Raw genomic sequence first — 11,721 nt, 5'->3', positions numbered from 1 at the left:
CTCCCAAACGGAACCTGAAGTGGAATTCTCCACGTGCAGTTGTATCGATATGCTTTTTGCATATAAGCAGATGGATTGTGTGTCTCTGAACCATTATGAAAGAACTGCCACGAGCTTCATGCATTGTTTGGTAAGATGTGGCGCACACTGTTGATTCTTCACGCCCGGTTCCAGATGTGCAGCTTGCTGTTTTTGAGGTGGTTAATCATGTGCAATAACTCATTGATTATTATCAGTTTCAAAATCAGGATGCCAATTTTACTGGGTATTTTGTTCAAGGAATTTGACAGTAAATGAGACATTTTGATCATTTCTATAGGTCGAGTCTTTAATACTTCTGATTTTTGTGTACATGTGGCTTAATGTATGTGGCAGCTTAGTCAGCTTTCGTGTTTTTCCAGATATTTTAATGAGATGTCTGCACAGGGACTTAGACCTCGCACTGTATCCAGTCCTATTCCTTACACGCCATCTCCAAGTTCCAGCAGGCCTATATCTCCTGGTATGTATTAAACTTGATATACTTACTTGAACTAAGAATTTTTAACTGTTCTTGACTTCCAATAATGCATTCTACTAGATAAGTGGAGAATAATATCCATCTAAAAGTTCAAAGAGAAAAGCTTCCAGGTAGCCGAGTGGCCAGGGGAGTTGTTTCGTAACACTAAGCTGTACAGAAAAAATGATGCCATGCATCATTCCTGGTGGCATCGGATTTTGAGTTGATGTTCATACTCATTAGTGGGAAATAGACTAACAATTTGCAGTAATACGAACAGAGTGGTGATAAAACAGGTCTGGCAGCATCTCTGGGAAGAAAACAGAGTTGACTTTGAGTCCAGTGACTCTTCTTCAGTACTGGAATCAAGATCAATCGACAGTTCCTGATTTTGGTTAATGACCAGAGTTTACTATAATGATAACAATAATCTGTTGACGCTGTTTAGTTCACATTTGGCAGGCTATCGGTGGACTACGAGTAACAGTGGAACCCCTGGGATGGGGGGTGAGGCAGTGGAATTAACAATTTTTAGAATTAAATAGTGAATCATATTTACTCGTAATATTTGTAGTCACTTTCCTAAGAGGATTCATTTTGTATTGAGGGAGAATTTTCCTCTTTAACAAAAGGATTCTGACACACTGATTACATTGTCAAGTGATGTTCGTGACAGTTGCAATAGTAGACTGATGTTAGTGTTTAGGAGGGACTGAGTTTGAATCCTACTTGATGCTATACCTTGTGCAACATCGTTCGGTTGAGTTTTGCTGGTTTAAGCTGTATGTTTTTTAACTTGTCTTAAAGCATTATGACACCAGAGGGAGCTGGAAACCACTCATTCTGCATTCAAAGTAGAGTGCACAAAACTGCGTAAAAATGGCTTTATGCTGTTTGTGAAGTTAATAACACTTCTGCAAATAAGATTTGGATTGTATTTCAACTCGAAGCAGTTAATGGAAAATAACCAGAGCTGTGTGTGAATACTTTCTAGGGCTATCATATGCAAGCCACAGTGTTGGTTTCACTCCACCTACTACTTTGACTCGTGCTGGAATGTCCTATTACACATCACCTGGTCTTCATGTACAGCATATGGGAACTTCACATGGTATTGCGGTGAGTTAAGAAATTAGTGAATTAGGTCTGTTTGTATATAGTTTTCTGCATGGCAGAGGGATAACTAACTAATCACTGGAGCATTTCATACAAAACTAGAGTTTTTTTTAATCCTTGCATGAAATATGGGCATCAAAGGCAAGACCAGCATTTATTGCCCATTCCGAATTGCCTTTGAAGGTATTGGTGGGCTGCTTTCTTGAAAAGCTGCAATCCGTGTTAAAGTAGATGTAGCCCAGTGCAGTCCCAAAAGGGTTCTGTGATTTTGACTCAGTAAGAAGGGAGGAACAGTGATTATAGTCAGTCTGATGAATGACTTGGAGGAGAACTTGTATGTGATGGTGTACCCATGCGACTTAAGCCCTTAGCTTCTAGCTGATAGAGATTGTAGGTTTGGAAGATGGTGTTGAAAGAGGCTTGATGATTTGCTGTAGAGAGTTTTGTAGGTAGTGCAAACTGGTGGTGATCAAGAGATTGGATGTTTAAGGTGGTGTTGATCAAGCAGGCTTTGACCTGGATGGCATCAAGCTTCTTGGAACCGTACCCATCCAGGCTGTTGTTGGGAACTCCGTCACACTCCAAACTTGTGCTCCGCGGCCAGTGGGCAGGCTTTGGGAAGTTTTGCGGTGAGTTACTCATCTCAGAATTCCCCAGCTGATTTGTAGCTGCAGTATTTGTATGGCTGGTCCAGTTCAATTCAGTTTCTGGTCATTGGGAATGTATCGGGTGGTGGTCATGGGTGACACGACAGAGGTAATGCAGTTGACTATCAAGAGGTGATGGTTAAATTCTTTCTTGTTCAAAATAGATTCTACCATTTGCGTGGTGCAATTGCTGCATATCAGCCCAAGTCAGAATGTTGTCCTGGTCTTGCTATGTGTGGCCATTACTCCTGTATCTGAGGAGTTGTGATGAGGCGGAACATGTAATCATCAGCAAAATCACCATTTCTGATTTTGTGATGCCGAGAGCATCATTGACAAAGGAACTGAAAATCCCATTATCCCAAGACACCAGCGTGAGAAAATCCTCCAATGATGTACTTGGACCAGGAACACTGACCTCAAATGAACCAAAACCACCTTGTCCAACAATATTAAGTGAAATGCTTATTTTAGGGCAAGCTTATTTACATTAGTATCTTAATTCAGGCTCTACTTGAAGGACAGTGCTTGTGAAAGGGTGCAAAATTAAATAGTAAGGAAAAAGTATCAACTCTGCTTGGGAAACAGATTTGCTTGAAAACTGAACAAACCTGATTAGTGGGATGCAGGTATTTAATATTTAATTGTTCAATTAAATCAAGGAGGTGGGGAGGATAGGAAAGGATAAGAGTCTGGAAAGTTTAAATGGAGGAATATAACAAAATATTAGAGAAATTCATAGAGGGAGTATAATGAAGATTCACCAGACAGATTCCTGGGATGACTGAGAGGTTCACAACAAATCTCATTGAAATAAAGTTCTGACACGGCTGGACAAACTGGATATAAGGATGCTGGTCTCCTGGCAGTGGTGTCTAGGACAAGGAGTCACAGTCTCAGCGTATGGGGTAGACCATCTAGGACAAAAAAAAAAGACATTTCTTCACGAGTGGTGAGCCAGGGAATTCTGTCCCTCAAAAGGCAGTGGAGACCAAGTCACTGAATATTTTTAAGAGATTTCTCGACACTAAAGGTGTCAAGGGGAATGGAGAGAGAGATCAGTCAAGATTCTGGTGAGTGATAGATCAGGCACAATTGGCTGGATGGCCTACTCTAGCTATTTTGTGTTTCTGTTCTTTGGGAAATAACTGAAGACAACTGTTTAGTGCAGTTAATGTACTGTCCCCTAAAAATTCAAAGTTGGTTTTGAACCCAGGAAATGTTTTAATAACCTACATTAACTTCGAAGTAGTTTTTTGGAATGTTTCAAACCTTTTATTGGTCAGATAAGACATTGAAATCAGACTTGTGGTATGGTTTTGATTTCGGAGGAGATGGGTGGATGGATCTATGTGCTAAGGTATGTCTTGATCTATTTAGATGAGGTAGTGTTTGCTGGCACCGACAAAGCGGGTAACTATGCACGTGCTCATTGTCTGAATGCTTACAGGTGCAACTTGTTCAGGATATACAGTCTTGATGTCTCTTCAATCACTTTTTTAAAAATGCTTTAATCATGAATTGATATAAAGGGTTTTATTTTTAGATCTAAGTGATCAGCTGAGCAGCTTGTTCTGAACAATCAGATCTCAAATTCAGCATTTTCTTAGCATATTTCTCTCCAAACAAAAGAAGTACCTGTACAAACTAGTCACTGTTCAAAACAGTGCTGACAGGATTCTACAGCAAAGCAGGCAGCTACCACTGGTTATGATTTAGAAGAAACCTTGTTTAATAAAGAAATCCAGTATCCAGTGAGCTTTTAATAACCTCTTAAACCACTTTATTACCACAAATCCTGAAATGCGTCCATTTTCCACAGTCCTCCCAAATTTAAGTCCTCGAAGCACTAAAACTTAATGGAACTCCATAACAATTCATCATTATTTGTTTTTCAGTAGAGCTGATGTGACAGTATTGATTGGTTCTATTACATAGGTGGGCCACAAAGGTGTACTGAGAATTGTGTTCAGACAGAATCCACATAAGTGGCAATAAGAAATTGGAAGAGAGTTGAAAGGGTTTTCAGTGAGCATGATAAACCACCAAACAGGTGATGACTAAGAGAGAGAGCAAGAACTGCAGATGCTGAAGTCTGAGTCAACACTGTGGTGCTGGAGGAGCACAGCAAGTCAGGCAGCATCAGAGGAACCTTTCATCAGAACTAGGGGGAAGGGAACTGGGAAATAAATAGGGGGAGGGGGTGGGGCTGGGGCTGGGGGAAGGTAGGTGGGATGGTGATGGGTGGATACAGGTAAGGGGTAGTGGGGATTGTTCAGTGGAAGGGTGGGGTGGATAGGTGGGGAGGAAGATGGGCAGGTTGTGTCCGGTCAAGGAGGCAGGGAGGAGAGAGAGGGTTGAACATTGGGTGAGGGTGGCGCGATTTTGAAACTGGTAAACGCTATGTTCAGGCCATCAGGCTGTAGGCTCCCGAGGCGGAATATGAGGTGCTGCTCCTCCAGTTTGTGGGTGGTGTCATTGTGACCATGGAGGAGGCCCAGGATGGACATGTCACCCAGGGAGTGGGACGGGGAGTTAAAATGGTTGGTGACCGGAAGGTGTTGTCGTTTGTCGTCATTTGTCGCGTGCAGAGCGCAGATGCTCCATGAATCAGTCCCCGAGTCTGCGCTTGGCCTCACCGATGTAGATGAGGCCACATTGGGAGCAACGGATGCGGTAGACTAGGTTGGAGGATGTACGGGTGAACCCCTGTCGGATGTGGAAAGTTTGTTTTGGGTCTTGGAGGGAGGTGTAGGGGCAGATGTAGTATCTCCTGCAGTGCAGGGAAAGGTGCCAAGAGTGGTGGGGTTATTGGAGAGTGTGGAATGGGTGAGGGAGTCACAGAGTGAGCGGTCCCTACAAAAGGCAGGTAGGGGTCAGGAAGGAAATATCTCTTTGGGGTTTAATTGGGGTGGAAGTGGCAGAGGATGATGCACTGGATGCGGAAGTTGGTGGAGTGGTATGTGAAGGACCAGCGAGACTCTGTCTTTATTTTTGTTGGGGGATGGGGGTTCAGGGGCAGAGATGCAGCTAATGTAAAAGATGCGGTTGAGGGCATTTTTGATCACCGGAAGGGGCGAGTTACAGTCCTTGAAATAGGGGGATGTCCAGGAGTGGAACACTCCATCTTGGGAGCAGATGTGGCAGAGGCAGAGGAATTGGGAGTAAGGGATCGAATTCTTGCAGGAAGGTGGGTAAGAGGAGATATAGTCCAGGTCGCTATGGGAGTTGGTGGGTTTGAAATAGACGTCGGTGTTGTGACAGTTACTAGAGATGGAAACAGAGGTCCAGGAAGAGGAGGGAGGTATCTGAGATGGTCCGGGTGAATTTCAGGTTGGGGTGAAAGGTGTTGGTAAAGTTCATGAACTGTTCAAGCTCCTCCGGGGAGCGCAATACAGTCATCAATGTAGCAGAGGAAGAGGTGAGGGATGGTGCAAGTGTAACAATGGAAGAGGGACTGTTCCGCATATCCTACGAAGAGGCAATATATTTCAGGGTGGAGGAGATCACCTGTGGGTTGCAGTGGGAGAGAGATCCACTGAGGTGTTTCCGGACCAAGGGGGTTAGATTTTCCGTATGACCAATTATATATCATTTTTTCCCTTTCCCCCTCAAAGAAAGTTACCCTTTTATTCATTGTCAGTCAAGAATTTATCTAACTCAACCTTAAAAAATATTCAATGACGCTCCCTTCACTGCTCTTTTGGGAGAGGCATTCCACAGACTAAATTTCAAAGAAGAGAATTTCTCCTCATCAGTCTTAAATGGGAGATCCCTTTATATTTAAATTGTCTCCTCATTTACTGTATCTCCCATAAGGGTAAACATCCTTTCATCATCAATGCTGTCAAGTCGCCTCAGAATCTTTTGTTTCAATGAGATTGCGTCTCATTCTTCTAAACTCCAGTGGATGCAGGCTTAACCTGTCCAACCATTCTGCATAACCGCAGGAATCAACTGACTGACCCCCTCTGCTCTGCTTCTCATGCATTTTTATCCTTCTTTAAGTGTGGAAACCATAGTTGTACGCAGTAGGGAAAGTTTGTATAATGCTTTCAGAATTGCTCCTGAGATTAGTCTGCTTGTTATCCAGAAAGGCTGGCTGTAGTTTTGGGAAATGCAATGAAAGTTTAATAAACGACGTGACACGGAGGAATAATTGAGGAAAGAGTGGCCCCTACGTTCCATACAGTTAATTCATTGTAGCAATAATTCTTATAAATTTCTATTAATGTTAAATGGATTGAGTACAAAACACAACACCTCATAAAGTGATTAGGGGGCTATGCAAAGGATTGAGTTAAATGGATGCAAGCTATGATGTTAGATCTAACATAATGAAAAAGCTATCATGAATGTAAAGGTTGCATTATGGAGATGAGAATTTTGGGCTTAGAGGAAATAAAATACAAGGCGAGCAAATATAAAAGGATGTACTTCCAAAAGCAGTTTAAAAAAAAAACCACTAGAATGGAATCCAATTGTGGAAGATGAGGCTAGAATATTAAATATTTTGTCAGTTTCCTTAAATGATAGAAGTGAAAATGTAGAGGGATATGGAAAATTTTTGAGTTGACTAGGAGAAGAATTCATTCTTTTGAAACAAAGTCAGAGTTTTTATGGTTATGCTTTTGGGAAGGAGATGGCAGAAACTTTGACTACAATGTTTGTTTGTTTCAGTCCTCAAACATGTACATTGTGGCATTGAACTTGAACAGATTTGTTGAGGTACCTGTGAAAAAGAGGGAGGATAAGCAGGTTTTTATTTGGTGGGCAAACATTTTCGAATCCAAAACCTGAGGACACTTTGACATGCTTGCATTAAGGCGAGTGAGGACAGCTTTGTTGAAATGCTTGCCTTGTTTGAAAAATTAATGTTTTTGAAGAGGTGACTGATCAGGTAGGTCATGAGACTGAAATGGATATTCAGTAGGTGATTGATAATGTTGCATAATGTTGCTTAGAAAAATCCAGGAATAAGGACATGGATTGCGAGTTACTTGAAGGTAGATTGAAATTGTAGATTCACTATGATGATGGCAGTGATGTCAGCTTGACTCTGCTTCAATTTGAGGATGTTGTCTGTGCCACCTCCTGGGTTTTTGATGTGACGTTTCTTCATGTGACTGATTAGGCTGATTCTTGATCCTTAGATCTTTGGGTAGATGGGACAGGATATCTCAAGGGACCCAGAGTGCAGGAACAAAAACAGAAATTGTGGGAAAAGTTCAGCAGGTCTGGCAGTATTGGTGGAGAGAAATCATAGTTAATGTTTTGGGTCCACTGACCCTTCTTTAGACCTAGAGTGCAGACTTGCTTTTTTCCCTGCCAAAGCTCGGTCTTATTGTTGAGGCATTAGGATTCTGTGTGATGTACCTTGTCACCATTTTGAGCAATTGATAGCAAGCTCCTCCCAGTCACTTCAGTATTGCTGCACGTGCAGAGAGTCTGTGGCTCTGCCGTTTTCTTTGTCCTTCCCCTGGAACGGTGCCGTTTGAGAGTTGAGAAAACTTGACCTAGTGAGAAAGATGCTTTACTTCCATCCAGACACTGTGTCCTGTTAATTATAATTGATTTTGTCCGAGTTTGTTTGAATGCTTGTGGAGCTGGTTTCAGGAAGGACAAGAACATATGGACTCATGAACTCAACCAATAATCCCATAATGGCAGCTGATGCTCTCCAAGCTATCTCTACTATCCTGTAGTAGAACCAATGGTTGAACCACCATAAATCAGAGCTGCTTCAAACAATTGTACAGATGAAAAACAACAAAGTCCATGTCTCTGGTATTTCAGCAGAGATTTTCGCCGCTGGTCAGGGTTTGCTCAACAGAAGGCTCTGCACTCATCCTGTGGGAGGGATTGGAATATCGCACTCTTGCCCAAAACAGCGAAAATTCTGCTATGGCTGAGGAAATCCACCCAGAGATGCAGCATCTGTTACGGACCTTTTTGAAAGAGCATCTGACATTGTCTTTGTTGCCATACAAATCCGAGGAAAATGTCAGTCTCAAAACTAGGATCTCTCCATTGCTTTCATCCACCTGACCAAAATGCTTAACAGTGAATTGAGAGTTTCTTTGGATTGTGTTCCACAGAGGCCTCTTCATAATCTTGCAACTGCTTCAAGACATGACAGCTGGGTTTATTTCCACTGAAACACAAAGGCCAAGAGATGGAACAGTGATTTTTAACATGATCATGGGTTTGATGGATAAGAATGAACAATATACTCTGGTAGAGAGTTGCGCTCAAGTGGGGAGAGAGGTTTAACATTGTTTATGCAGGGAGATTTTGGAGTTTGACAGGAAGAGGTGCAAACTGGGATTTTCACTGTTGCTTTGTGATAAATGTTTTTGCAATGTGTGTGTTGTTTTGAGTGAATATAAGATTAGACCTAGTTGTAATGCATGCTCCTTAACCCCTCCCCCACACGGTCTGTCTGCTTCTCTGATGCTCAGCATTTGGAAAAGTAAAACATTCCACCAATTAAGTATAAAACAGGATCTTTTATCTTGAGTCCCTGTCACAGACTCTCTTCCTATACCATTAATCTGTCCTTTTCTTTGGCAATTGTCTGAGATTGAACCATGCTGTTTGCAACCTTGGTTTGATATTTGACCCTCTGATAAGCTTATTTCCACCCATCTACATTATTGCAAAGGCCACTTATTTATCTATTTTCTGTTTCTATCTCTGCAATATTGCTACTCACCCCCAAACATAAGTTTGCTGACGAAAGCTTCAGTTCTGGGTTTATAGCCTCCAGCTTTGATCATGCCAACATTCTTTTGGCTGACCGCTCATTCTTGCCACACACAATGTGTCTCTCACCATATATACACATTCTCGAGGTCATGTAAAAATCTGCCTTCTTACTTGCTAATCTACACTAATTCCTGGTCAAGCAAGGCTTGGACTTCAAAATATTTTCCCTTTGCTCTCAATTTTTTTTCATGGCCTTGCCTGTCCCATTAGTAATTTCCTTTCTTAGAATCTTCACCTTCTGTCTGCTTCACTAATACTGGAACTGTACACTTTGCTTTTGCCGATTCAGCAGTTAACCTTAATGAAGAAAGAGTGAAATTGTTTACATTTTCAGATGTTTTTGTTCATGTTGCATCATTTGCAACACATCCCTGTGGCTGAACCTCCTTCAGTTTCAGAGACCTGTTCTTTTGTAAGTAATTCTGGGCAGCAGGGTAGATTCTGTTTGAAGTGAGATAGTATGAACTGCCGCTGCTGGAGCCTGAGATAAGTGTAGAGCTGGACGAACACAGCAGGCCAGGCAGCATCAGAGGAGCAGGAAAGCTGACGTTTCGGGTCGGGACCCTTCTTCAGAAAAAGGTTCAGGGAGACCCTTCTTCAGAAAAAGGTTCAGGGAGAAGAAGCTTTCCTGCTCCTCTGATGCTGCCTGACCTGCTGTGCCCCTCCAGCTCCACATTCTGTTTGAAGTGACTTTCGAAAAGTTTTGATCTGTACGGTTTTAACCCCATGTCCTTAAGCTTATATGTGTTTGTTTGTTTTGCAGAGGCCTTCCCCGAGAAGAAGCAACAGCCCTGACAAATTCAAACGCCCGACACCTCCGCCCTCCCCAAACACACAGACAGTGGTTCAGCTGCCGCCACCGCCACCTCCTCCAGTCCAGCCAGCACTTCAGTGTGCAACTTCTCAACCAGCTCATCCCCAGCCTTCAGCATATCCTCCTGCTCCTCCTCCACCATAAAGCGCACGTGCTGTGAAGCAGCGGCACCCAGAGTGGACTGATGACCTAAAGCAGTTTACTGAAGCCAAAGGCTTAACTGGCATCTTTTGGATTTGACTTATTTGCACTGAGATTATATAGGCTTCACCGCTAACTGTGTTGTAAATGTTTGTCTGGAGGGCAGCCGGTGTTGTTTGTCCACAACACTAATTTTACTGCATTTTGTCAGTGTTGACTGGAACCTCATGCACAACCTTCATCTTGTTGCTTCAAATATCTGCCACATCCATTTGGTGATAACAGTACATGATTGAATGTCCTGATGGTTCCAAAGCTTCATTCCACAGATTCGTAAAACAAAACACACGCACACACTTACACAAGAAGACCTTTCGATGATTTTCATTACAAATTTTGCAGTAATTGCAAGCATGATGTGTCTTGTTTTCTAGGCTGTGTTTATGCTTCAGTGTTAATGCTTTTGTGTCTTGTTGGGTTTTGCCAAGCATTTACAGAATTAGCACTACATTTTGGAACAAAGTGGTAACGGAGTTTTAGGGGAAATATTCAGACTTGTCAAACACCATCACTAAAACTAATGTCTACAGGTGGTATGATTTGTATCCAAATAAATAGCATATAAGCTTAATACAGATTCAGTATTGAATTTCTGCCATGTGCTGTGACTGCTTTTATTTCCCAGCAAAACCAGTTTTGGCAAATCAGTACCATTTTGGCAAGGATCATTTCTGAGTTTAATTAACAAATTTATTATGGATTTGGCTTGTGGCAACAGGAAATATCAGTAACATTTCATATTTCAATCCAGCAATCAACATTTTTTGATGTAATCTGTAAACTTAGGTTTTAATGTCTGTGGGCTTTGTAGATGGTCAATAATTTAGGCAAGCGAACTGGCGTGTGTTGTGCTGATTTTGAGCGAATGTTGCCTGCTGTAAAATATCTGCTTTTGATGACTAGAAATCATCAGCTGAAATATTGGTGAATCCTGCAAATTCAAGTACCATGTTGAAAGAACAAATAGTTTTTATTTGCTGCCAAATCGGTTTTTATTAGGGTTTGAAGATGTGACTGAAAAAACAAGTAACTGTGTTTTGAACAGATGCATTGTGGTGTAATCTGCTAACTGAGATGGAATCCTTTCCAGTTACCTAGATATAATGCAATTGTAGCCAAATAATTCTGTACTGCTTGGTAGTTAAGGGACAGGCTGCGGAGAGGGCAAGTTCTTGGCTGTAATGAAAGCTTCAATAATACAAACTGGTACACTGTATAAAAGGGAGCAACCGCAACTATAATTTTCCGTTCATCCAACAAAAATAAATTGTTTGGTTTGACTTTGCAGCAGCATCAAAAATGTTAAGTGTCCTTTTTTGAAACAATAAGAGAAGTGCCATGCTGGGGAGAAGGGGGTGAAGAGAACAGGTAGCTGCCAGCTGTTTATGTAAACCCTGTGTTTTGCAGCATTGCTTATAACAAACCTAGATCTTTGTTTAACTGATCATACTGAGCTGGTGTGACTTCACTGAGGCTTTATGCTCCAGATGCCAATTTTGGTCTCTGTTGAGGTAACTTCTCAAAGCCAAGGCAGCCAGCTGGGATTGTCCCGATGAGTTTGGGTGGCAGGGACAATTGACCTGATTACTATCAGCTGACTCCTGACTGAAATTCTACCTGTGGACGTTAGTTAAGAGCAAAATCAAGTTCAGTTACAATGTCCCAGTTTTGCCAAG

At 42.0% G+C, this 11,721-nt stretch overlaps 1 protein-coding gene across 1 annotated transcript; it reads left to right on the top strand.

Moving 5' to 3' along the window:
* The first annotated feature begins 224 nt into the window (after nt 1-224).
* Nucleotides 225-11,345, top strand: LOC125481506 (coiled-coil domain-containing protein 6-like). Its single transcript, XM_048593156.1, has 3 exons — nt 225-502; nt 1,494-1,618; nt 9,794-11,345. Exons 1-3 carry the CDS (start codon nt 367-369, stop codon nt 9,986-9,988), a joined length of 456 nt encoding a protein of 151 aa, XP_048449113.1. The 5' UTR covers nt 225-366; the 3' UTR covers nt 9,989-11,345.
* The last annotated feature ends 376 nt before the right edge of the window (nt 11,346-11,721 follow it).

The sequence above is a fragment of the Rhincodon typus genome, unplaced genomic scaffold, assembly GCF_021869965.1.
Source record: "Rhincodon typus isolate 14 unplaced genomic scaffold, sRhiTyp1.1 hic_rhity00002409, whole genome shotgun sequence".
Lineage (NCBI taxonomy): Eukaryota > Metazoa > Chordata > Chondrichthyes > Orectolobiformes > Rhincodontidae > Rhincodon > Rhincodon typus.
This window is presented reverse-complemented; position numbering and strand designations above follow the sequence as displayed.